Source organism: Carassius gibelio, chromosome B2 (genome assembly GCF_023724105.1).
Source record: "Carassius gibelio isolate Cgi1373 ecotype wild population from Czech Republic chromosome B2, carGib1.2-hapl.c, whole genome shotgun sequence".
Classification (NCBI taxonomy): Eukaryota; Metazoa; Chordata; class Actinopteri; order Cypriniformes; family Cyprinidae; genus Carassius; species Carassius gibelio.
Window position 1 is genome coordinate 26,380,023 of NC_068397.1, and position 27,999 is coordinate 26,408,021.

Genomic DNA, 27,999 nt, shown 5'->3' on the forward strand with positions numbered 1-27,999 from the left:
CACACGAGCATGAAGCTTGGCTTTCATAGAAATGCATTAAAAATGCCCACGCTTTTCCACGCAACCAAGGAGGTAAATGTACCGTATACATTTAAATGTCCCTTAAACCATGACTCTACTTTTCACTGTTGATTCGCTTCTGTGACAGGCTGCTTTATATCTTCTATTTTTAGGTGGTAGAAATATAGAAGAATGCTTAACTGCATTCAGTGGCAAGATGTTTTATTTTGAAGTAATAGTTATCCAAATGTTGAGAGTTCACTAAAACTGAAGGAATATCCTATCTTTCAGGTACTCGAATGGTGTATCAGAAGACAGCTCAAGCCCTCCTTATGACCCTCAGCCCAACACCCCCAGTATAGAAGAAGCCCTGAAGATCATCCATGACTCTGAGCGACCCCACAGCAGCTTGCAGCCCCCATCTGGGGACAGCACCTTTTTCCTCCACAACCCATCGTCCTACAACTCTGCATCTGAAACAAACGATCCAGAAGACTCGCTTTCCAAGGCCAGAGCAGTAGATGAAGTGGACCTAAATTCCACCTCTACTGACATGGACACCGGAATCCACGTCCGTACTGAGGATATCCAGGATGGACAGGATGAGGATTCATCCCTGAAGGACTATTCGGACATGGACCAGGACTATGAAGCTCGTTCCTGTCCACTTCCAGAGACATCCAGCAGCCCATGTCCAGACCTTTTGGGAACGCGCTCCATGGCCACCAGCATGGCCTCCTCATTGGGTTCTGCTGTTCGCATGACCAGCTTTGCCGAACAGAAGTTTCGTAAACTAAACCACGGCGACGGCCGCAGCAGCGGGAGTGGCGGTAACACGCCTGAGAGCGGCGACCTGAATGTCACAACCCCAGGAGCGACCGGGACAGTTCGTTCAATTACTCCTGACACGCATAGCCCCTCACGCATCACTTCCCCTCGTGATCCCTCGCACCTGCTGGCGTCGGAGATGGTGCAGTTGAAGATGAAGCTGGAAGAGAAACGCAAAGCCATTGAGGCGCAGAAGAAGAAAGTCGAAGCAGCTTTTACACGTCACAGGCAGCGCATGGGCAGGACTGCGTTCCTCAATGTTGTCAGGCGAAAAGGAGTTGTGTCTCCACTTGGAGCCGAAAGTGACGGGCCAGATGGTCTGGAAAAACAATCCAGTGACCCACAACCCCCAAAAACACCTTTGAATTCGAATGACTCGGATTCTAGACTTGAGAGATGTCGACCTGATGGTGCACCGCCGAAATCCCCTCTGGAGGAAGCAGCTGTGGAGGTGGATCTGGGGGAGTATACGCGATCCATCGAGCGCCTGAACACGTCTCTGAGCTTCCTTCAGTCAGAGATGCAGCGCTTGGCACAGCAGCAGGAGCACATCATGCAGATGCGTGAGCACCAAAGTTGGGTGATTTCACCACCGGATCCATCGCCACGCAAACAGCTGCGTGAACTGCGCAGCAGCAGTGTAGTTGGCCGAGGTTCGGTGGGGTCGCTCTCCCCCATTTTGTCGTCCACTGGTTCACCACGCACAGCACACCGTTCGCCCTCTACGATCAAAAGGAAGTCTGCATCTTTCCACGCAAGGACTCCACGAACGCCAAGGCCCAATGACCTGAAAGTTACCCCCTTCAGCCGGATGCTCAACTCGCCACAGTCAGTAGACAGCCTGCCTCGACTTAGACGCTTTTTGCCAAGTCAGACGCTTTCCAGCTCATTCGCGTATTTGGGACAGGACGAAGGACCTTCGAGTGAGGACCAATCAGCTAGAGAAAAGCCATGTAAGAAAGAGTCCAAAGATGCACTAAAAGCAGTTGCAAATTCACCATCTCCACAGGTGAATGAAGAGCAGGGAGAAGAAAAACAGGATGTTAGAGAAAAAATCATGAATGCGCCAACATCTGAGGTTCTGTCTAAGCCAACAATGAACCATTCAGCGGTAACCACCAGTGGACATTCAAATGAAGAAGAGTCACATGAGAAGAAGGATTTGATTGAGGTTCCTCTCTCTGTTCTGAAGCCTCTGGATGGACATGATCTGGAGAGCAGTAGAGAAACAGAGACTGGACCAGAATCTAGACCAGACCAGAAGATGTGTTGTGGCTTCTTCTATAGGGTGAGAGTCAGATACTTACATAGGAAGAATGAAGACTCAGCAAGCAGAAAACACTCACAAATTAGGAAAAGTTAATAAAAAGTAAAAAAAAAAATTAAAATTAACTTAATTTTACTGCCATGGTTGACAATATTTCTCTAAAATCTACAAAACCAGGGTTTTTTTTTTTTTCAAACAAATATGTGTTTGAGTTTTCTGTCATTTACTATGAAGCACAACACATGTTTTGGAGGAGACATTGTCTCTTACACCCAGCTGCACATGAGGCTCTGTGTCAGACTGAATGATTGTCTGTTTGTGTTGCTGTGACTCAGGATGACCTGAAGGCAGAGGAGGATATTGCACAGAAGAAAGCAGCTCTGATGGAAAAAAGGCTTCGACGGGAGAAAGAGATGCAGATCAAGAAACAGCAACAGGAGGCCGAGATGGAACAAAAGAAAGAAGCAGCACGGTATAAAAACACCACAACACCAACAATATAACACAATAGCAGAGAACTACACGATCACAGTAAACTAAGCCACACAATTAAAGATACAGCTAATTCAACATTTCATACCCACAGAAATCAATGAATCTACAAAAACTATTCAAAGTATGTTTTACACACTGTTTATCACTAAATAAATATATGGAGAACCAACTATTTTAATTTATACTCAACAGTATAACAATATGTAATAATAAAATGCAATATTTACTAAAATATTTTAAAGCATTTGATGTTTAGATCTGTCCAGAATATTTCTGGGTGATGACACAAATTAAAAATTGAAATTACTAGTAACTGAAATATGCTCCATCCAACATTCATCTCGTTTTAGTTCTGTATTTAAATGAATCCAAAATGGTTTGTAAAAGCCATTAAACTTGTAGAAGCAGGATTTCAAGGAAATTTGTTCATCGGATTCTTTGCTTCCTTAATCAGATTGAAAGAGGAAGAGGAACGCCAGAAGAAGGAGGAAGAGAAGGCAAGACGGGATTTTATAAAAAATGAATATATGAGGAAGAAGCAGCTCAAACTGATGGAGGACATGGACAGTGTTATTAAGCCACGCCCCCCTAGCATTAAGCAGAAGAAGCCACGCCCCAAATCTATGCACAGAGATACCATGGAGTCTCCAAAGCCTCCAGCACGGACAGCCACAGGTACGATGAGGAATCCAGGTCATCAGCCTTTGAGTTTTATTACAATATTAAAACCATGAAAATATAACTTTTTATTAATTGTATTTCTTTTATTAAAAACAACAATTATTATATCCTTTATTATATACTTTAGTCATATAAATACAGTATCTTAACTATGTTAATAATTATATATCTACATTTTGTTTTATTAAAATGTATATACAATATAAAAATAATACCCTTAATTTGTTCTTGTGAAATCAAAAGAGCATTTGAAACTGGCTTCTTAAAGAAAATGTTTGCCAATTATGTGCATGTATATGCATGTGGATTTGTGTGTTCAGGGTCACGACCTCGTGGATATTCCGTGTCCAGCTTATCACTCGCCTCCCTTAATTTGGCAGACAATGAGAGTGTCAAATCAGAGAAGAGGACATCCAGGTGAGACCACGTCCACAGTTCACTGTTAACTTCCCTGTAAAAAAATCATTCAAAAACAGAGAAAATAATGATAGGTTGTGTCGAGATTATAAATGTCACAGTCTTGTATTAACCAGTACTGAGACACATCTCTGTTGTCCTGTTCATAACCCTCTGTCCTCATCTGTCTGTGGTGTCTCGTCTTTTCTCTGGTTGCTCAGAGGCAGCAGACTGTCTCCTGGCAGTCTGTGTTTCTTTCTGAGCTCCCCTAAAGGGAGAAAGGGAAGGTCAGTTTGCAGACAGCATCACACCCACGTCATTAACTCACAGGGCTCTGACGGCTTGTCATTTCAGCTTGGGCGCTGGACAAACTCATTCGCTTGGACAGATCAGTTCACTGGTTCATCAGCATATTAGTGGAACATTATAAGCTGTTATGTAATTATCATATTTAAATAATTTGTTATAAAACAATCATTGGCAGTCTTTGTTTTCTTGTGTTCATATTTTGTTATTTTATAGTATTTATTTGGTTTTGCAGTGATTTTTTTTGGCTAATTTATCATAGCAGCACCAGAAAACGGCTCATATTTTCAGAATTGTTTATGAAACGCAATTTAGCATCATGTCTTAAAGGGATAGTACACCCAAAAATGAAAATTCTATTCCAAACCTGTAGACTTTCTTTCTTCTGTAAAACACAAAGAGATATTTTGTAGTTTTAGGATTGTCATAAAGTACTGAATTCAGTACCAGCGGGAAAATGCTGGTAGCATTTCATTTTTTAAATTTCAGTACCCACAGAGTCATTACTTTTTCAACCCTACGTAGAAAGTTGGTAACCAAATGGTTTTGGGTCGCATTGACTTCTATAAAATGGACAAAAATCCTATGTAAGTCAGTAGGACCAGAAACTGTTTGGCTACCAACATTCTTCAAAATATCTTCTGTTGTGTTTTTTTTTTTTTTTGGTTGGACTATCCCTTTAACCAGGTGCAAGTGATCAATTATACCTCTTCCATGTTCGTTTCTGTCCAGAAAAAAATTACAAGCGAAAAAACATTTTGTCAGTCCATCTGGTTGCAACAGAATCATTTGCATCACTGAATAAAAGCATCACATGAATTCTGATTGGCTATTATTTCTATGACAAGTCATACTGAATTTTTTCTTTCACTTTGGGCTTTTTAAATGACTTGAATTAGTTGCTGGAAGCTTGCACCTGGTTAGAACTTGAGTAATCTATTTCAGCTTCATCTATGTTCCGCTTCCTTTTTTACTGCTTTCAGCTTCTCAACCCCATGTGTGGAATTATGCTTACTACTGGTTTTTGGGCAGTTGATTTCATATGAAACATTGCTTTATCCAGCAGCAGTAATGGCCACCTGTTAAATTAGTACTTCAGGCTTTATAAAAGATCTATTTTAAGTGTGTCTGATTGTGTGTTTTCAGGCCAGAGTCTACAGAGGGCTTTCTGTCACCATGTCCGTCTGTAAGTGGAAATGGGGAGAACTGGGAGCTCGAATCAGAATCCTCTGCAGAATACACAGGTGACATGACAGTCTTGCAGTGTGACATGCAATATTGCATCTAAAAATATTTTCACTTTTATTATGCACTATTATGCATGCACTTTTATGATTTTAAAAGAAGTCACTTATGCTCATTAACGTTACATTTATTTGATCAAAAATACAGTAAAACAGTAGTATTGTGAAATAGAGAACAATTTAAAATAAACATTTTTCATTTTAATATATTTTTTAAATGTTATGTATTCCTGTGATGCAAAGCTGAATTTTCAGCAGCCGTTACTCCAGTCTTCAGTGTCATGATCCTACAGAAATCACTCTAATATGCTGAATTGCATTACTTCTCATCAATGCTGAGAACATTTGTGCTGCTTTATATTTCTGTGTAAACTGTCACACTTTTTCAAAAAATTTTGATGAATAGAAAGTAAAAAGAACTGCATTTTAACCAATCTTTTTTAGCACTGTAGCAAGTGTTTTTTTGTGTGTGTGTGTTACTTTTTTAGATCCTTTCTGAGTAAAAGTATTGATTTATTTGTAAAAATCTTACTGACCCTAAACTTTTTAGTGGTAGTGTATATTGAATGTTTGTACTTTTAAACATTTATTTGTTTTAATGAACTGCAAAAAAAGAAAAGAAAAAAAGTGATTTTAAATCCAGAAAATTTTAATTTTAACCTAAAATCTTCGTGTGGAAGAACATAATTTCATATATATATATATATATTTTTTATGTATATCAGCTACCATCAAGCTTTAGGCAATTTACTCAATAATAAAACTGAATACAATGAACTTTGGCATTTCAAATGGGTAGAATTGACCCACAACAATAATCTGCACACAATTGTTAATCTCTTCATCTAATTCTTATGTGTCTTCCTCTCAAGGGCCGAAGTTGTATAAGGAGCCCAGTGCTAAATCAAATAAATACATCATCCAGAACGCACTGGCTCACTGCTGCCTCGCAGGCCGTGTCAACGAGGGACAGAAGAACAAAATCCTGGATGTGAGGGGGAAAAAAGTTCCAAAATCCTAGCTGAAGGACATTCTATTTGATTAATATGGAGAATTAAATTTTTTAATCTATGTAACAAATAAATATTTATTTATGTATTATTTAAGATTTTTTTTTCTATCTTGGGGTTGTGGAATATAAAGATTTTACATGAGTCCTATTTAAATAAACAATTTTTAATTTACTTGGTGTAGCCGTTAGAGGTCTAGATTGTCATTTAAAACCTGAAGGAGAATAATAATTATTTCATATTCGTGAGTATTTGTGTTATATTTTTCCCAGGAAATGGAGAAAACCGAAGCCAACAACTTCCTGATTCTGTTCAGAGACACTGGCTGCCAGTTTCGCTCTCTGTACACGTATTATCCAGAGGCGGAGGAGATCAACAAGCTGGCTGGCATCGGGCCAAAGACCATCACACCCAAAATGATTGAAAACCTCTACAAGTACAGCTCGGATAAGAAACAGTTCAGCAAAATCCCTGCCAAGACCATGTCAGCGAGTGTGGACGCCATCACCATCTACAGCCACCTCTGGCAGATCAAGAAACAAAACACACCCAGAAAACTCTTCAAATAAGTTGACAGCTCACTGGCAGACTGCTGAGTGTTCCTGCCTATCGGACATTACAATGCACATCCTGAATGTAAAGAAAACACTTTTGCGGGCTTTGGATGTTCATTTGTGGCGAAACCTTCTGTTCTACAGTACACATCGTTTGCAGCACTGATGGATGCGCCTTTACGTGATTTTGATTTTGTGGCCTTATGCTTGTCTTGTTGTCTCTTTTATGCAATGCTTAACGCACACAGTTACTGAGTTTATTAGCAAGTCATTGCATCGTGTGAAGAGACACAGTCTTCTTCTTCTGTGTTTGTGCAGGTGTAAAAGAATATTAGGGACATAGTACACTTGAAGACTAACTTTAAGATGGTCATGCAGTTGAAAACACATTTAATGTACTGGAACCTCAAATTTTTGCTTTATTTAATGTCTGCGTTTTTATATTTTGGGTAGGATTCGTAATTGTTGCGCAACTGCTACTCCAGAGGAACGTGTTAAATTAGCTACAGTGAGAGTTGTTCGCTCAAGACTTTCTATAAAATGAACATGCTCGTGCTACTCTGTATGTGATGTAATCGTAATGATGGGGCCTTTAACTGAGTAAGTTGAGGACCAAAACTGAACATATTAGCTAGAATTATAAAACTATCGCTAGTGTCATGATCCAGAATATCTGGGTGCCATGTATGTTTGAAACATACATTTTAGAGAGACAGATCAGTTTAGCTGACTGTTTGAGGAAATTTCCATATGAATAATACAGAGGAAACACTGAGTTATTGAATATTATATAATGAAGCTTTCCAAAAGATGGTGCATATTATTGCTCATGTGGTAACTCATTTTTAATTATGATGTGCATTTTAAAGAGCTGCGATTATTTGGGCAGGCTGTTGTCCAGTAACACATTTTGTCTGCAGGTGCAAAAGATTTGAGATATTTGTTATTTTTACTAAGGGAAGTAAATCATTGTTTGAATTTATTGATGCTGTACAGATATAGTTTTACATACTAAGCATATTTTTTAAGCCATTGAATATTACTGATATTTTTCATATGAAAAAGATTATGTTTAACAGGGGGCAAGTATGACGGGATGCGATAAGAGCAGAAGTAAGCTCTTCTGAGAGATGTTCATTTCCACACGCTGTCTAATCTTTTTTAAGGTCATGTCTGCTGTTTGTTCATCATATGCTTTGTCTGTTTGTATTTGAATGTTAATCTCAACATAAATACAGATTTACAACCAAAAGCTTACCTGTTTGACCTATTTTCCCCTAGTATTATTATTCCAGTAGTATTTGCTTGTAATAACATTATTTATGACTTAGTGAGCAATTATGTTTAGGGATGGGAATCATAAAAAATTTAACCATTCTGGTTCTTTAGAAGTAATATGATTGTTAAAGGAACTGTTAAAAATTAAAAAAATGCATTGCAACAAACAACCACAACAACAAAAAACTTATTTAATTTAATGTATAAATAAAAAATATTGAGAACGCATATTGGGTTTAAGGTGTATATGAAAATGTTGTCAATAGTGAGTGATTTTAAGTCTCAAAGCTTGAAAGCTTGTAAATGCGTTTGATTCACTAAAAAGAACCGGTGCTTAGGAGTGATTCATTAGAGAGTCTGTACACTAGTCGCTCTGTATGCATCATTTGTTCGGGAATCGGGTTATACTAGTGTTTTAGACTCACTAAAAAAGAATTGGGTCAAAAGAGTGATACAAATATAAATAATTCAAAATGACGTCCCCTGTAGAAAAAATTAAACCATAAATTTTGAACCAAATATCGGTTATTAATTGTGTAACTTTCTCATATTTGTTGTTAATATTTTATCATTTTGTATTATTTGTATTTGTTTGAATATTCTGCTATTTGTATTTGTGTGCTGTTTGTGATAATTTACAATCAATTAGAACATGATAATTCCATCAGTTAAACCCCAAAATCTCAATAAACCGCTACTTTCTCGGCTTAGAATTAGTTTACACGGGTAGAATAATGAGCACTTAATGCTGCTAATCACAAATCCACATTAAGCCTCAGTTTGTTGAATAATGCGCAGTTCAGTGCGGGCCTGGGCGGGTTTTGCGGGGGTTCGTGTGCGTGAGCGCGGATTGGTGGAGAGCACAGAGGAAGCTTGTGCTTGACAACCAGCGAGCGCCAGGGACAACGAGAGCCTCTTTCCTCGAAACACTTGGGGGAAATCACTAGACAGTGCGTGTCGACACACCCTCGGTGGACCCACAGAGGATTTCTTCACTTCGTTTATATGTAGAGATTATCAGGTGAGATTAAAATCACTCTTCGTGTCGGTTATCTCCGTTGTTTTGAGGATAGGCGAGGCCGGGGAAGCACAGACACTCTCCCCCCGCAGCTAGAACAGAACAGCTTCAGTCCGTTCTCACTGGTGCCTGATGGGATGTTATGTGGCTTATTTAGGACATAATCAGTGTAAACGGCTAGATAACGTTAGATGCACTGTAGTGAACTCGTGCAGGTTCATCGTGTGGGAATTAAGCAAATCTGCGTTTCTCATATTGCATGTTTGGGGGTGGAGTGGCTTAGTGGTTCAAATAATGAGCTTCTATTACTATAAGGTTAAAGGTTTAAACCCCAAAAAGCAATTTCAGAATATACTACATTGTGCTTGTTGTAGAAATGCATGGGTGACCAGGAATTTATAGTGTATTTATTTTTTCAGACTCTCTTTATTGACTACTACAAATCTACCTGCCATTTTTTTTATATAGTTAGTTGTGTATCTCAAATTAAGATCATTTTTAAAGGAATAATATTACTGGAATACTATCTCATATTAATTAATAGTTTTCTCCTTCTTATAGTACTAATTCATTTAGCTATCAAGAATAATATGTGTTTTTAAAGCAAAATTCTAAGTGGTATTTTCATTATGATCATTTACAGTTATTTTAAATGGGTTAAGTTGGATGTGTGATGTGATGGTATTGAGGAACAGGCTGTTTTTGTTTTCGTAGAATGTCAGGTCACCTCCCATGCTTTTGTGTGTTTACATTTGCATTTTCTGGTATGTTGACTTTTCTTTGTCTTAACATTGCTTTGGTATTTTAATTAGAAGGTTGTTACTTCTTCACTTGTAGTCTTTCAGAGCTAGAGTGTTTTATAGCTACATCAAGGGGTTTATAAACTGAAGTAATAAATAATAAAGTCCCATTAGCAGTACATTTGTTACAGTGATCTGTCTTTGTTAACATTATTTTATAAAAATAGAACTGTTCATGACACAGCTTTTGATTTTAATAAAGTATTAGTCAATGTTGAAATGTTAAGGAATGTAGTTAAGAAATGCTAAACCAGGACTGCCATCAGGGTGGACAGTTGGAAACATAGTCATAAGCGCTGTGATAATAGGAGCCTTAAAGTCATGTATTTTGTAGCCTAGCCTTAGATCTGGGGAGGGAAAATGATTTCTGAATTCATGTTAATGAATTATTTCAAACCATCTGCTAAATGATGCATTAGTTTTCTTATTGTTTCTGCGAAAGCTTGCCACCATGACGGCTGAGGAGATCATAAATGTAAAGGAAGTGGAGATCATCAAGGTGATGCTGGACTTCCTGAACTCACGCAAGCTGCACATTAGCATGCTGGCCCTGGAGAAGGAGAGCGGGGTCATCAACGGCCTGTACTCAGACGACATGCTCTTCCTCAGGTTTGAACCATAAGCACCTTATACTGAGGCTGAGTTTAAATAAAAATTTAAAACCCAATGTGGTGGCATTATGAGCCAATCATATAATGCAGGAGCCAGCATGTTATGAAGTACCATTTTAAATTTTTTACTGTACCATCCCCCCTTCCACATAACCATTTTTTAAGGTTCAGGTTAAAATTAACTTCTAATATGGTGCAGTGTTGGTACTTGTGCCATATAGGTTGCCGGCACCTTATGTAATGGTTGAGTTTGCCTATTTAAAGTAAAGTTTACTCTGCATTGATTTGATAAAACTGAGTTGCATGTATTTCACCATTACTTTTAAACTCAAGTAAGAGTATAGACAATTTTGATTGAAGTTTCACAGCCCATGGCTCACTTGTGTTCCTTTGAGCGTGAGAGTGCACGAGAGTTTGGGTCCCTTTTCAGAATTCGGCCCCATTATAAACAAAGGTGCCTTTCACACCACTGCCCTGCTTGGAATAGACTGATAATAAGGCAAATACAGAATTCGGTAACACTTTAGAATAGGTAACATATGTTAACTATTAACTACCACATTTCTTTCAATAAATTCTTAATTTACTGCTTATTAATAGTTAGTAAGGTAGTTGTTAGGTTTAGGTATTGGGTAAGATTAGGGATGTAGAATAAGCATTAATATGCTATTAATTAGCACTAATACATGGCTAATATTCTAGTAATATGCATGCTAATAAGCATCTTATAGGTGTTACCTATTCTAAAGTGTTACCCAGAGTTTCATCACCATGTTAAACTTCCTGAACATGTTCTCTAATGTACTTTTTAAATGTAATACAATGTTAATACCAGTCAGATAATGAAATGTTGATTTCGACCTCATGTTTTCATGGAAAATGTTTCTTTGAATATAGTCTAAACTAGTCTAAATTGTTAGTTGTGGAAAGTGGTATTGTTATTCTACTATTAGAAGTCAAATGGTCTTTGATTCCTCTCTGCTGCAGGCAGCTCATTCTGGATGGACAGTGGGATGAGGTGTTACAGTTTATTCAGCCTCTTGAGGGTCTGGATAAATTTGACAGAAAAAGGTGAGAGATCAGCTCAGAATCTTTCTAGAATCATATCTCGTAGGAGTGTACTTGCATTTGAATGGGAAGAAAATAAATTGAGTCTTCTACACTTGAATAATAATTTTGTGCATTAACATTAAGTTTTTATGCAGTCACTGAATGTAGCAATATAAAAGCAGCAATATTACCCAAATTAAGAGCAGTTTATTTATATCAATATATCAATAAAAACTTAACGTATAGTGCTGCATTTTTCCATGTCCTCTCAGGTTCCGCTACATTGTTTCAAAACAGAAGTTTCTGGAAGCTTTGTGTGTGAACAACGCCATGTCTGCCGAAGATGAGCCACAACATGTGAGTATCATCAGTGTCACCATGACAACAAACACAGAAATGGTGCCATGTTGTCACATGTGATGTTTGATTACTTTTTTAATAGCTTTTATTTGTACGAGCACCAAATCAGTATTTTAGAATGGTTTCTGAAAGATCATGTGACACTGAGCAATAGAGTAATGTCAGCTGAAAATGTATTTTCGCATGACAGAAATAAATTACATTTTATATGTTACATAATATAAATATATCAAAATAGAAAACTGTTGTTTGAAATGCAATAATAACTCACAGTATTCCTGTTTTGTTGTATTTTGATAAAATAAATGCAGCCATGTTTAGACTTCTTTCAAAAAAGCTCTTACCAACCCCAAACTTTTAAACTGCTATGTATAGTTATTATCTTGATAATAATTAATAGTAATGCAAACCAAACAAGATATGCAATATATTATTTCTTGAAATATAGCAGAAGATAAAGAAACATACATGGAAACTCACTTTAGTTTTAGTGCTGTCAAACGATTAATCGCGATTAATCGCATCCAAAATGTAACATATGTATGCATACTGTTTATTTATTTTGCATATATAAATACACACACATACTGTGTATATTCTGAAAATATTTACATGCATATACATTTATATATTTATATTATTAGATTTTATATAAATATATTTAATATATAAACATAATTTTTTTCTTAAATATATGCATGCATGTGTTTGTATTTATTTATACATAATAAATATATACAGTACACACTCATATATTATGTAAACAAAAACGTTTATTTTGGATGCGATTAATCGCAATTAATTGTTTGACAGCGCTGCTTTATATGGTTTCTGTTACGCTTAATTTACTGGCATTTTGATCTTGAGAGTATTGTGTCCAAAAAACCATGGTAACTCCATGTGAGAAACTGATTAGAGCTTGTTTGCAAATGGCTCTGGCTTCTTTTTCATTCTGTCTCTCTGTGTTCAGTTGGAGTTGACCATGCAGGAGGCTGTGAAATGTTTGCATGCTCTGGAAGAATTTTGTCCATCTAAAGACGACTACAGCAAGCTTTGCCTTCTCCTGACGCTGCCCCGCCTCACCAACCATGCCGAGTTCAAGGACTGGAACCCGAGTACAGCACGCGTGCAGTGTTTTGAGGAGGCCTGTGGCATGGTGGCGGAGTTTATTCCCGCTGACCGGAAGCTGGGTGAGGCTGGGTTCCGCGCTAGCTCCAACCGTCTATTCCAGCTTCTCATTAAAGGCCTTCTGTACGAATGCTGTGTCGAGTTTTGCCAGAGCAAAGCTACCGGAGAGGAGATCACAGAGAGTGAGATTCTTCTGGGAATAGACATGCTGTGCGGGAACGGCTGCGATGATCTTGACCTGAGCTTGCTTTCTTGGCTCCAGAACCTGTCGCCCAGTGCCTTTTCTTGCGCCTTTGAGCAGAAGATGCTCGATATCCATGTGGATCGACTTGTTAAACCCGCCAAGGCCACTTACGCAGACCTTCTCACTCCACTCATCAGCAAGCTCTCGCCGTACCCTGCATCTCCTCTTCGGCGTCCACAGTCTGCGGACACCTACATGACACGCTCTCTGAACCCAGCGCTGGACGGCCTGTCCTATGGACTCTCTGGCCAAGATAAGAGAGCAGCTGGTACGGACGGAGGTAAAACTTCACCCATGTCACACTCATTCGCTAATTTCCAACACCTGAACCGCAGTGTGATGATGGAGAATTCAGGATGTCACAGCATCTTTGAGGAGTCACCAGAAAGGTAAACATCACCTGATACACCTGAAATATCTGCGTTTGAGTTTAAGATAGTGGACACTTTAAAAGATACCTCCTGATTTCTATAACCTGTACATACTTAAAAGGACCCATGGGACTATTTGAATTAGCTGATTTATAGACAATTAGCTGTGATTAATAAAACCACAATGTCTTTAAATAAAAAAAAGTGTCATTTATTATTATTATTATTATTATTTTAGTTATTTATTTTAGTTTACACTACTTGTCAAAAGTTAAGAATAATTTATATTTTTTTCTTATGCTCACCATTATTTCATTCTTCAGTGTAAGATGTTTCTTAAAAAATTATTCTAATATGCTGATTTTCTGATCAGTTATTATGAGTTGTTACTGGTGCTGAAATGTTCATAATGGTTATTATTTTTGTTATAAAAAAAAATCTGTGAACACCATGATATTTAATTTGATGAATAGAAAGTAAAAAAACAGCATTTATTTTGTAACATTATTACATTATTATTAAGTCTTTACTGTCATTTTTAATAAATTCAATGCGTCTTTGATGAATAGAAGTATTTATTTTTTTTAGCTTACTTACCCCAAAATTTTGAATGCTAGTGTATCACAGTTTCGACTAAAATATTAGGCAACAGAAATGTTTTCAACAAAAAATTTCTTGAGCAGCAAATTAGCATATTAGAATGATATCTGAAGTATAATGTGACACTAATGACTAGACTAGAGAAATGGCTTTTTGTCTTCTAGGAATAAATGACTTTTCAAAATATATTACAAAACAGTTATTTTGAATAATACAAATATTTCACAATATTTACTGGATTTTTGATAAAATAATGTGTCTGTGAGTGAGCATAGGAGACTTATTTCAAAAACCTTTTTTTAAACATTTGAATTATTCCAAACTTTTGAAGGTAGTTCATATGTATTATTGTTTAAAACACCCTGTTATAATATGCCACTGTTCATTTCATATTCAAGGCATATTCACTTCTGAGATGGGTTTGGCAGAACAGAATGACTTGAAAGCACAATCTTTTCAGAACAAAATAATTACAACGGCGAGGTGTGTGTCTAAAGTAATGTGGACTCTGGTCTTGCAGCTCCAGAACTGAAACTCCATCTGATAAAATGATGAGCTCACCCGGACCTCAAAACTCTCGCCCGGTCTCTGCCCCGGGTCAGGATGCCCCAGCCCCTGGGTCTGAGGAGAAGAATGAGGTACTTGGCTGCTCAATGAGTACATTGATATTTCCTGAAAATTAGATCAAGCACTCAAAACATTACTTTTAATAATATGCTTAATTTTAATTGAACAGTATTAAAATAAACACCAGTAATAAATTGTTCACTAAATTTAAGTAAAAACAGCTTCCACTTTATCACTGCATGGTTATTGAGGGCTTAGATTGGCTTTCACCAAGCTACTGTTGCTAGGCATGTCTTTGTGGGGGAATGTCACTAAAAATATTCTAGAATGTTGACTGATAAATTCAAATTATTTTTGTATGAAGAGTTTTAGTATGCTGACCTTTACATATTTCTCTTGTTTGAAGGTCTCTAGAAAGTTGACTGTCTGAGGTTGTGGTGAAGGGTTCTAGAATATTCACCATTAGTGACTGTTGTGAATAGAGTTCTGGAATGTTGCCATTTACTCTGTTGTAAGAAGTTAAAAAAGTTAATTGAAATTGAGCTATAGAGCAGCATTATTTAGTATCGTTAATCTAGACGCTATTGTAATTTGCATTCATATTTATATTTTCTCTTCTTATTTTACTTTTAGTTAAAGTTTTATTTTTGTTAGCCATTTTTGTCATGTTATAAGATTTAAAAATGTCTATATAGTTTCTATATATACATCAAGTCAGTGTAAGTGAGATGTACTGTATTGCACTGTGGACTAGATAAAATTAAATAAATGTAGGGTTTTTTTTAACTAAAATAAAAAAATATTTTATTTCAAGTATTATTTTACCGGTTAATTATATTATGGCTATTGGAATTTGCATTCATATTTATATTTTTTGTTCTTATTTTACTTTTAAAAAAGACTTATAGTCAGGTGCGACTATAAGTCTTGGTAATTTGACATGTACCAAGAAATTAACCAAGAGAAAAGAAAACATTACCATCTACAGCCTTCTATGCTGCTCACTGCTCCTGTAGTCTACACTGAAAACATAGAGCACCCTCTCGCGGCTGTAGATGGTAATGTTTTATCTTGGTTCTTCGTTCTAAAAAATTTGCGACTTATATTCCAGTGTGACTTATATATGTTTTTTTTTCCTCGTCATGACATGTTTTTGGACTGATGCAACTTATACTTAGGTGCGACTTATAGTCCGAAAAATACGGTACCTATTTCTCATTGATATCTCAGCACATCTTTGTCTCTTCTGTTTCTGCATAGTTGCGGGACTCCACAGAACAGTTTCAGGAATATTACAGGCAGCGTTTGCGTGTGCAGCAACATCTGGAACAGAAGCAGCAGCAGAGGGAACTTTACCAGCAGATGCTGCAAGAGGGCGGAGTCCAGCAGCACGAGGCCCCGCCCACCGCCAAGCACAACCTCACAGAAACCTTCCTTACCAGGTTAGCAGAGCTCCATGTCACCTCTAACATCACATCCAAAGGTCAGCATTTGTTCTAGAGCTTCACTGATGTGCATCACACCAGCTGAAGTTTACAAACACAAAGACACAAGGTGAAATCTGATGCTGCTAAAATCTAAAGGAAAGGAAGCAGAGAAAAAGGCAAGGCAGGTTGAATATCAAATGAAAGGCTAATGAGATGTAGATGAGAATGACCTCAGGGTTTTACAGATGGTACAGCGAGCTGCCAGGGAACTCAAAGTGGGTGGAGAATTCCCTAAGGAATACAAACACATATACACACACATGCTCTTAAAACCTACTTTCAACTCCCATTTACATAGTGTTTTATTTATTACCAGGCAGGGTAGTAGCTTGCATTTGTTCTTCCCAAGACAAATAGTCTCTTCCAACATGACAAGTAGGCTGGACCATTTTTTTAGTAATACCTGAATTAATATTTTTAGCAAATACGTATAATATACAGTGGAGTAGTGTATGAATAATGTGTGGAGTAGTTTATTTAGGATTTTTCCTAAATTAAATACACAATTTAGTTTTTAAAGAAAACAACAGTATAATAAATATAAAAAAAATATAATAAATGTTTTTTTTAAATGTTTCAATTGGTTTGTTTAAATGATTTTTTCCTATCCCTTACAAAAAAATGTAATCAATGGTGCAAACAGTGAAATCTGAGAATCACTGAACTCATTTTAGGCCCCTCTTCTCTTGTCCGGCTTACATACTTCTCTAGTTCTTCTGTTGCTGTGGTTACAGCGCACTTGTAAAACAGAATCATAACAAAGGGAGGTTTTGGAACCATACCGTGCCGTTCCACTGGTGATGTCATCAATAAAGGCCACAGCCATAAATAATGCAGCCTGTCAGAGGGGAAGGGGGGGGCAGAAGAAACACTTATTGTTCTGTCAACAGAAGCCTTGCTGGCAGTGAGGACAAGTTTAGGTGTTTACTATAATGCCACAGAAATAAAACGAATAAAAATGTGTGGCTTGTGCGTTTTGGCCTCATGCCACCTGCTTCGGGGGATTTTCAGGGGAAAACCCCCTTGACCAATGGAAAATGACCAGTCGTGGAAATGGTGGGTGGTGCTTGGCAGAGATTACGATGAATTTCAAATGAAGGGCTAATGAGATGAATCTCAGGCCTCTACAGATGGTGCTGCGAGCAGCTTTGCACCTAAAAGTGGGTGAAGAAATCCCCAAGGAAAACACAAATATTATAATCTGAACGCACTGTGATGTGTGTGTCTGTAATGAAAAAAGTCTTTCATCAGTCCAGGGGCACAAAAGCCCCCCCCCCCCCCCCCCATCAAAAAAAAAACCCGTATTTTGATGCTATTTATTATTTGTATTTGTATTGCATTGTTGCCAAATATCCACTTAATCCAGTGCCCTTTTTGTTTTCTAATAAGGATGTCAACGATTAATTGTCGATAAGAGATGTGATTGATTAAAGGTATTGATGGTCAATTAAGAAGATTAGTTTGGGGGAGGGTGTGGCTCATGTGCAAAACACGTGCAAAAGCGGCTGTGAGTAACTGGGCATGATCTTTTGCGAAAACAATTCACTAATGTACAAATTAAACTTTTAATGTGACAAAAACTTCAAAAAAGTACATTAAAATAGGAACAATGCAAAGGCCTTTAAAGTGGAAAGCAATATCAATTTAGAAACTAAGTAATGTTTAATAAAAATTTTCCCAGATAATTATTTCATATTTGGTTCTGACAGGGGCAGGACAGAGCCCATCTCTTTTCTCACATCTTCATGATTTTTCCTAATATTCCAAAGTAACCATTTGTAAAGGATAAGAAATAATAAATGCCTCTGCAATAGACTCATTTTGTAGTATTAAGGTTAATGATTAATAAATTAATTTGTTTTCAAATGATGTTCGAACATGGGTATAAAAATTGACATTCCTATTTTCTGTCTTACAAAATATCCTTTCCTAGTGTGTGAGTGTACACATGTGAAAAAATAATAGAATTATTAATAGAATAAAAATCTTATAATCTTATAATCTAGCTCAAAGTAAAAAAACAGTCACTGGGTTAATCAGAAATGTAAATTTAAGTATTCATGTTCGCAGTTTTAGTATTTATAATGTACTTAAAGGGTTAGTTCACCTGAGAATGAAAATTCATCCATTTTCTACTCACCCTCGAAGCATCCTAGGTGTATGTGACTTTCTTCTTTCAGAATAATCCAGTCAAAGATATATTAAAAATTTGTCCTTGCCCTTTCAACCCTTTCAATGGGGTAAGCGGGTGTTTGTTGTCAACAGTTCAGAAGACGTGAAATAAAGTGTGCGCAACTTGTAATAAAACGTCCCTCACACAGCTCCGGGGGGTGAATAAAGGCCCCCTGTAGTGAATCCATGCGTTTTTGTAAGATAAATATCCAGATTTCAAACATAATAAACACTTTTTTGCTGACCGTGGGGAACCGGAAGACGCAAATTTAAATTTAAATTCAAAATTAGATTTAATTTGAATTTGTATTTGTATGTTTTGAGAAAGCTCCTGGCTTGTGTTGTGTGTGGTATGCATCACATGGTCAGCCCATGGCCATGCCGCCTGAGACTATGACTAGCTCCAAGATGACTCTAAAGCTTCATGTTTTTTGTGTGTATGTATGCAGGTCTATTCAGAGACTGGAGGAACTAAATGTGGGAATGGATGATTTGGGAGAAGAGGTGCAGGCTCTCTCTCAGCAGTGTAATGGAGGCAGTAATAACAAAAGTGTAGTGAGAGACACTTCAGCCACACCACAGACACAGGAAGGGTGTGGAGGAACCAGCGATGTGGTCACCAGCACTCCTCAGAGGTCAGTAGGTCAAGCAGCCTGCCCTCCGCCCAGCCAGTCTCCTGTACTGTCCCAGAGGTGAGATTCACACTCAATCCTTTTTCTTTCATTGAAAGAGTTTGAATAGTTCTAGATCAGTGCATCCATAATGTAAGACTGCTTTTTGGGAGCTTTATGTCATATCGAATTCCAGTATGTTTTTGTAATTACTGTTTGGGTTCTTAATGGGGTTTTAAAAATAGTTTGTTATTTCCTGCAGTTCCCAGAGAGACAAAACTGGACACGATGACAGTAGTTTGACCTGCTCTAAAGGCCCAGAGGTACAGTGCGTCCTACAGCTCAACATTACAAATCCAATGAAGCTGACTGTATCATATTTGATATGCAAATTTCTAAGGCCTTTAAGTTAACAGCATGATCAGTGTTGCTGAAAAATCTGTTGCAGACAGTCTACTACATGCTTTCTGTCAATCTGATTGATATTTTATACTTTAAGCAAGTAAAAGGTATTTTAGGTTTAAATCTAAAGTCTAATATCATTCTAAAAACACTGCCTCCCTTTTTTTAGTGTATGTGTAATTTAAGAGTATCAAATATGATCCATCAGGCTTAGGAATTTTTATTTGTACATCGATGTATTTTTTTCCTCTCAATTAAAAACTAGTGAACTGTGATTATAAAGCATTTAAATATCAAAAAAATATATTTTCTAAACATATTATTTTAAGATATTTACTGATAACTGATATTTATCTGCCTTTTTAAATATATGTTTAAGTAAAAATCTCACTGGTTTACAAGCTGTCAAAACTTTATCTGAAACTGCACCAAATTGTGTCTGTCACGGTTTTTACGCTGCCTGAAGGAATACGGAGTCTAGGATAAACGGAATAAGGTTTTTAATATATCCAACACAGGGGATATCCAACATGGAGCACAGAGGTAGACACACGTAAGTAGCAAATGGCAAATGAAGACCCGACAAAACAGAACTGAAAGGACAAGGCTTAAGTACAAAGGATAATGGGGAAACACAGGTGGATGGAATAACTAAATTAACAGGAACATGGAACACATGAGGAATAGAATTGACACACCTGGGAACTAATCACGGAAAGACAGAAACTGGGTCACGGGCAAAAACACATTAAATGAGTCCAGGTGTGTGACAGTACTCCCCCCTCCCGGTAGGTGCGTCCTCGCACCGTAGAAACAACAGGGGGAGGCGTAGGTGGGAACTTGGGAGGAGGTTCCGGTGGAGGACGGACTTCCAGGAGGGGGCCAGCAGACAGGGACCACAGAAGGAGGAGCCAGGGAGGAGACGACGGAGGAAGGAGCCAGGGAGGAGACAGGAGCAGGAGGAGCCAGATGGTCCACCAGAGACCAGCCAGGACGGAGATCCAAGGTGGGGTCGACGGCGGGAGGAGCCATGGTGAAGGAAGGGTCGACGACACCAGGGGGCCGACAGGCGGAGACTGCACCGGTGGGTGAGGAGCCCAAGATGGAGCAGCACAGCCGCAGAGCCAGGGTGACGTCGAGGATCCGGAGGGCCTAGGTGGAGCTGAAGGCTCAGGCGACCAAGGCAGAGGCGGGGTCCTGGCAGACCGCTGTGGAGCCGGAGTGACCGAGGATGGAGGTGGAACTGGAGGGAAGGAGGAGCCTGACAGAGCCGGAGGGATGGAGTGACGAGGTGGAACCAGAGGAGTGGAGTCCCGAGGCGGCGGATGGTCGACGACTGACCAAGGTGGAGCCGGAGGGACGAGGGAGCCCGGTGGAGCAGGTGGGATGACAGGCCACGGTGGAGACGAGGGAGCTAAGAGCCAAGGCGGAGCAGCTGGGTCGAAGGACCGAGGAGGAGTCCAGGGCTCGGAGGCTGGAGGCGGAGACAGGGCCTTAACACGCCAAGGCGGAGCTGGAGACTGGCAGTCCAGCGGCGAACCACCGCGCCCCGATGGCGCGGACTGAGGGTGAGCTGCGGGACTGACTGGCACCAGCAGGGATGACGAGGAACTGGCTGGTCTAGGAGGAGGAGAGAGGAGAAGGATGGGAGGAAGGACAGGAGGATCAGGACTGGACGGAACCAGCGAAAGAGGAGTAGAGGGACCAGCAGGTTTGGGAGGAGGCGGGAGAGGGAGGCTGGGAGGGAATACAGGAGACACAGAAGATTCAGGGCTGGGCGGAACCAGCGGTGAAACAGAAAAATCATGGCTGGGCGGAACCAGCGGAGACACAGAAAATTCAGAGCTGGGCGGAACCAGCGGAGACACAGAAGATTCAGAGCTGGGCGGAACCAGCGGAGACACAGAAGATTCAGAGCTGGGCGGAACCAGCGGAGACACAGAAGATTCAGAGCTGGGCGGAACCAGCGGAGACACAGAAAATTCAGAGCTGGGCGGAACCAGCGGAGACACAGAAGATTCAGAGCTGGGCGGAACCAGCGGAGACACAGAAGATTCAGAGCTGGGCGGAACCAGCGGAGAAACAGAAGATTCAGAGCTGGGCGGAACCAGCGGAGAAACAGAAAACTCAGGGCTGGGCGGAACCAGCGGAGAAACAGAAGATTCAGAGCTGGGCGGAGCCAGCGGAGATACAGAAAACTCAGGGCTGGGCGTAACCAGCGGAGAAACAGAAAACTCAGGGCTGGGCGGAACCAGCGGAAATGCAGGAAAATTAGGGATTACCTCCATAGACCAGTCCATCAGATCCTGAACTTGCTCCATATGATCTTCAGAGACTGCATACAGCTCACCCTCAGTCGCAGGAGTGTGGGCAGGGCTTTCCTCCACGCCCTCGATCTCCACGAGGACTCCCACGATGCACGGTGTTGCCGGCTCACACACCTGGTCAGTCGCGCTCTCGAGATCCGGCTCCCTGTCAGTGGATGGCTCGGGCTCTGCGGCTGCGGTGGGCTCTGGCTCCGTGCGGCGTGATGGTGGCTGGCTGGTCTCTGGGTCGGGAGTGGGGCTGGCGAGGTCCTCTATGGGGCAGATGGTGAGAGATGAGCCATTTCTCGCCAGAGTCCACTCCACGAATGCCGCGAAATCCTCTCGAGGACCATCTTCGGACGACAACGCTCTGCATTTGGAGTTCAGGCTGGTGTTGTAGAAGGTGCAGAGCGCGCCGTCCGGGTAGCTGGTGGCATTAGCTAATAGGAAAAACTGTCTGGTATGGTCCTCGAGAGAACGTCCTTCCTGCTTCAGCAGGAGGATGAGGAATTCGGGACGATAGAGGGGATCCATAGACACTAAGAAAAGAAAAGACTGTGAAAAAACAAAAGCAAAACGGAGGGAAGAACACGCAGTTTTCTATTTTCTCTTTTGAGGTCGGGTCTTCTGTCACGGTTTTTACGCTGCCTGAAGGAATACGGAGTCTAGGATAAACGGAATAAGGTTTTTAATATATCCAACACAGGGGATATCCAACATGGAGCACAGAGGTAGACACACGTAAGTAGCAAATGGCAAATGAAGACCCGACAAAACAGAACTGAAAGGACAAGGCTTAAGTACAAAGGATAATGGGGAAACACAGGTGGATGGAATAACTAAATTAACAGGAACATGGAACACATGAGGAATAGAATTGACACACCTGGGAACTAATCACGGAAAGACAGAAACTGGGTCACGGGCAAAAACACATTAAATGAGTCCAGGTGTGTGACAGTGTCTTTGCAAATTGTTCATTCTGTTTCTTTTATACTGAACTCCTGTATACATGGTTAACATTCACTGAATAACACTGAATTCTCCTTCTGTGTCTCTCTAAACGCTTTAGTGTTGGTTTAATTACAGTTCTTAAAACTTCTCAGATCAAACACTGATTAGGGATTAATACATCACATAATCTTCAAAAAAACCTTCTCACATACAGAATGTTTTTATATGTGTGTGTTGCAGAAAGATAAGTCAAAAGCCAGGTTTGTGATGGTCAACACCCTGGAGGATACGCAGGCGGTCCGGGCCGTGGCCTTCCACCCCACAGGGACAATGTACGCTGTCGGCTCCAACTCTAAGATGCTGCGTGTGTGTGCCTATCCTGACACACTGGACACCAGGTCAGCTGCCCACACATTGCATTAAAACCCATTTAAATGAATAAATAAATAAATACATATTCCTGTTCTTACTGTGAATTATTCATCAGTGCATGTTATTTGTCTTTGTAATGTTTCGTTAAAATTTTACTTGTTAAATCTAAACCTGTATGAATTTTGGAACACAAAGAAGATACTGTATTCAAAAAAATTTTTGAAACTAAAATTATTTGGTTACCAACATTCATTAAAAAAAAATAATGTTTTTTTTTTTAAAAGTAAGTTATATAGTTAACATGATGGGAAGTAAGTGATTACAGAATTTTCCTTTTTGGGTAAAAGCCTCTGTTAATTCATATAGAATCAGAATATATCTGTTGATATACTGTAGTTGTTTTGTTCTTTTTTAGTGGTTCGGGCACAAGTAAACCTCCTGTGATCTGCTTCAAGAGGAACAAGCATCACAAAGGCTCTATATATTGTGTAGCCTGGAGCCCATGTGGACAGCTACTGGCCACCGGCTCCAATGATAAATACGTCAAAGTGCTGCCCTTCAACCCTGATACCTGCAATGCTACAGGTGATTGCAAACAAATATTCATCAATCTTTAAGAAATACACTACAGGCTTTTTGTCATGCACTGGCCAATTTTAAGATGTAATGCTATTTGACTTATCTATTTGCATCTGTAGATTTGAGTTACATTTAACATCTTTTTTCAAACAAAAAAAAATGTTTCGTTACATTTTGACTTTTACTTTAAGGAGTTTAATCCAAACACATCCACAATGCCTCTGTCTGCTTCAGGACCTGATCTGGAGTTCAGTATGCATGATGGGACTATCAGAGATCTGGCGTTTATGGAGGGTCCTGAGAGCGGAGGGGCGATTTTAATCAGTGCAGGAGCCGGAGACTGTAACATCTATACAACTGACTGCCAGAGAGGACAGGGCCTGCACGCGCTGAGCGGACACACAGGTACACACACGAAAATATATGACTTTATATTATATACACTCAAATTCTCGTAAATATGTTCATTCCTAATGTGATTTGTATGTGTTTTCTGTCCTCAGGTCATATCCTGTCTCTGTACACGTGGGGGGGCTGGATGATAGCGTCCGGCTCTCAGGATAAGACGGTGCGCTTCTGGGACCTGCGAGTGCCCAGCTGTGTGAGAGTGGTGGGGACAGCCTTTCAAGGAGCAGGTGGGCTTCACCTGCTTTTGTTTCACACTTTAGCACTTTGTCTGCTAGAATATGGTGTTAGCTGGATTTACATGGTCTCTAGCTAGTCCACGCAGGTCATTTATGCTTATTAGTTGGTTCAGACTGGTCTAGACAGTTGACCAAGTGCTGGCAAGGCTGAAATAGTCATGGTAAAGCTGATCAGAAATGGTTACAGCTATCATGTTTCAAAAACCAGCTTGAACACCGTGAGCTGGTATGACCTGGTTTTTCCAGCAAGAAAACTGTATATCTGAGCCGATTCACTGGAAACATTACATGGCCTCCATCTTGCATACTAATGTGCTCGATCTGCCAATTTGGTTTTATATTACAAGATTTAAGTCACTTTCAGACCAGTCTTATTTTAGTATCATTGAGAAAATGTAGGTTTTATAAGTATTTTATTTGTTTTATATGTTGTTTTCATTTTCATTTTAGTTAAACATTTAATAATGTTCTGTGTTTTTCTCATTTATTAAATAACGCATTTCATATTTATAAATTTAAAATGTTGCCCTTACGACTCATTGTTTAATCTTTTTAAACATTTAATTTTATTTTAAAGTTTTTTTTTTTTTTTTTAAGTAATTCAAGTTTTGTTGTTGTTGTTGTTGTTTTTCATAATACATTCTAATTGTTCAGTTAATTATGAAACTATCCCCTGGTTTCACAGACAAGGCTTAAGCCTAGTCCTAGACTAAAATATGAATCTGAGCTGTTTTTATGAATCTGACCCTAACCTAACCCTAACCCTAACCCTAGAACTTGCACAGACTGATCCTAAAACATGTCAGTGCCTTAGTTTTGTCTTAAGATGCACACTAGTAATGCTTTTTTCTAAGGCATATTTATATAAATTACTGGTACTGAGAAATTAATAATATAAAATGAATATAAACCTTATCACCTGGGTAACCAGATTTGGTCAGTGTTGCTGCTGAACTGTAATAGTACGTGTGTGACTGTTCATGTGGTTCATGTGGTGTGTGTGAATTCACAGGCAGTCCTGTGGCGTCGGTGGCAGTGGACCCGAGCGGGCGTCTGTTGGCATCAGGGCAGGAGGACAGCTCCTGTATGCTGTATGACATCAGAGGCGGGCGCACGGTTCAGACGTACCGGCCTCACTCCAGCGATGTCCGATCGGTGCGTTTCTCCCCCGGCGCTCATTACCTGCTCACAGGATCCTACGACAACAAGGTCATCATCACCGACCTGCAAGGTGAGATTTCAGATGACCCTCAGTGTTAAAGTTCATTAAATGCTTCATTGTAGAATTTTTGTGTATTTATCATGTTTATTAGTTTTTAAAATATTTTATTAAATATATATATCTATATATGTTTTTTTTCTTAAATATATTCATTTTCGAACATGTTCTCTCTGCCGAATCCATTTATCCATTAAGCATGTTTTATAAGATGCTGGTTTGAACTCTGCCATGAAAATAACCAAAGAAGCTGGAATGGCAGTAAACACAAACAATCATACACATTTTAATAAATATAGATTTTTATTTCAGTTTTATTTCTTTCAGTTTATTTTATTTCAATTAATGATGTTTTTCGGTAACTGTAATAACCTTGCATGACATCTGTTTATCTAATTTTATTTATTTAATTTTATTTTACAAAATTTTTACACATCAAATGAAACTAGTGTTATTAGTTTTTATTTATTTAGTTTTTATTTTAATTATTTTGAATCATTGTTTTTTATTTTTTTTTTTTTTATTTATATTTTAGCTAAAGGTTATTAAGCCATTTTAGTAGTTTTTGTTGTTTTTAAGTTTATATAAATTTTATAGATTTTTACTTGCATTTTAGTTTATTTCAGTGCATCAAGTTACACTAAATGAAAATGAAAAATGTTGTGGGTTTTTTACTTGTTTCATTTATTTATAAAAAAAAAAAAAAATAAATGCACCTCCATATAATGCTATATAAATGACAGTTTAGAAATTATTTTACAATTAATTACATTTTTGCACGGTTGCATGAAGGTTATAAAAAGCTCGTAATAAAAAAGCAATTGAAAAAAATTATACAAATATTTAGTATTTATTTATTAATATTTATTTAGACAGGTTTTTTTTTTTTTGGAGGGGCATAATTTCTTTTTCTCCCATGTATTCAATGTGTGCCAAAGGGGCCGCATAAAACATTTTATCAGGCCTTCCACAGTCAAGACAAAATTGTATATATATATGCATTATATATATATATGCATTATATATATATATATATATATAATACATTTTGTAAATGTAAATATGTAAACATTTTAAGCATTTAAAGTTTGTTTGAAAGCAAAAGGAGTTTTGGACAATTGTATGTGTTCACAGGTGACCTGACGAAGCCGCTGCCGTTGACCGTTGTGGGAGAGCATGCTGATAAAGTGATTCAGTGCAGGTGGCACACACATCACCTCTCTTTCCTGTCCTCCTCTGCTGACCGCACGGTCACACTCTGGACACAGGCCACGTAGAGCCAGCTCTGGCCACTAGAGGCAAACAGCACATGCATATACAGTATGTGTGTGCGCTGTGCTTCTGTTTTGACTCTGTTTGTTATAAGTGTGTATTTATTTTGTGTTCCTGGAAGTTGAGTTCTTTATCAGTGAATGGCTGAGATAAGTGCAAACCTTTTTTATGTACATATTATCTGATTGACTGCCAGTGTGTCTAATGGCCCTGTGCCATATTGGGATGCGATGCTTTGTTGTAGTGTGCTAGCTTATGTATGTGCTTCCCATTCACACAGACTCAGTGGTGTCATCTGATCTATACTGTGGCCTTCCTCTCTGTGTGTCTAATCTCCATACATCTGTACTTGCCTGTTTGAATCTAGCCTCTTGAAATAGATGCAGTATTCATTATCTGTGTAATTTTTGATGTATCACTGCAAACTGTATGAATGCAACCTGACTGAGTGAAAGATGTACATGCAGTACAATGCTTGCAGTCTAAAAACGTGAACATTATTATGACCCGCTGCAAATACTGTTTCAAAATTCAGCTGCTCGTGTAAATATCAAAAGCAACCTTTATGTAAACTGCCTTTAAAAATGCTGTCAAGTCAGTCTCATTTATAGTGGTTAATGTTTGAATTGTACTCTTTCTGCTTGAAACAGTCTGCAGCCCCTGTGAGTGCCTCTGAATTGATGGCATGGTTAAAGTATTGATTTTTTTTAATGTAGATGAAGGGAATCTGTGTCCTGTAAATGTCAGTATATAGCTCTAAAAACTTCAAATGAAATGTTTTGGATGTTGGCACACAGGTTTGTTAAACGGGTGAAATAGTTTGACACTATGATCTTGCACTTTTTGTGTTTTTTAACATCCACTTCCTGTTTAGTTTCAAGCACTTTTGTTTTTTGGATAGTTTATGTTGTATATTTTCCAGTGATGTAGATTTTATTATTTAATCTTAAGTTTTTACAATTAATTTTAAAGCAAAGCCAAACTAACATGTTGACATATTTTTATATGCTGGAGCAGCTCTCATTTGAACTCATGTAGTGAAATATTGTGTCATTCCTGTAATCTTTTCTTAATCATATTTGGACATAAATGACTACAGTAAAGGCTCATGGGACAAGTCTGCTGCTGTTATGTCTGAATAAATAACCCTATTCTCTGCTATGCCTCCATTAA

General features: G+C 38.7%; 2 protein-coding genes across 6 annotated transcripts in view; both read left to right on the forward strand.

Moving 5' to 3' along the window:
• The window catches only part of LOC127950954 (calmodulin-regulated spectrin-associated protein 2), a 43,968-nt gene extending 35,935 nt beyond the window's left edge, over nt 1-8,033 (forward strand). For 3 of the 5 annotated variants that reach the window (XM_052548412.1, XM_052548414.1, XM_052548413.1), the window contains exons 12-19: nt 292-2,116; nt 2,431-2,567; nt 3,045-3,265; nt 3,592-3,688; nt 3,889-3,954; nt 5,120-5,217; nt 6,090-6,208; nt 6,500-8,033. In XM_052548412.1, the coding sequence (XP_052404372.1) occupies nt 292-2,116; nt 2,431-2,567; nt 3,045-3,265; nt 3,592-3,688; nt 3,889-3,954; nt 5,120-5,217; nt 6,090-6,208; nt 6,500-6,796 (2,860 nt within the window). In that variant the 3' untranslated portion in view covers nt 6,797-8,033. The remainder of the gene's footprint in view (nt 1-291; nt 2,117-2,430; nt 2,568-3,044; nt 3,266-3,591; nt 3,689-3,888; nt 3,955-5,119; nt 5,218-6,089; nt 6,209-6,499) is intronic. The other 2 variants (XM_052548415.1, XM_052548416.1) reach the window with 1 other exon arrangement.
• Nucleotides 8,034-8,908: 875 nt separating this feature from the next.
• On the forward strand, nt 8,909-27,984 carry LOC127951574 (WD repeat-containing protein 47). Its single transcript, XM_052549541.1, has 15 exons — nt 8,909-9,080; nt 10,320-10,486; nt 11,476-11,559; nt 11,811-11,895; nt 12,869-13,659; nt 14,762-14,879; nt 16,069-16,250; nt 18,917-19,159; nt 19,341-19,401; nt 22,981-23,138; nt 23,528-23,697; nt 23,926-24,096; nt 24,195-24,326; nt 25,348-25,566; nt 26,689-27,984. Exons 2-15 carry the CDS (start codon nt 10,329-10,331, stop codon nt 26,829-26,831), a joined length of 2,715 nt encoding a protein of 904 aa, XP_052405501.1. The 5' UTR covers nt 8,909-9,080; nt 10,320-10,328; the 3' UTR covers nt 26,832-27,984.
• The last annotated feature ends 15 nt before the right edge of the window (nt 27,985-27,999 follow it).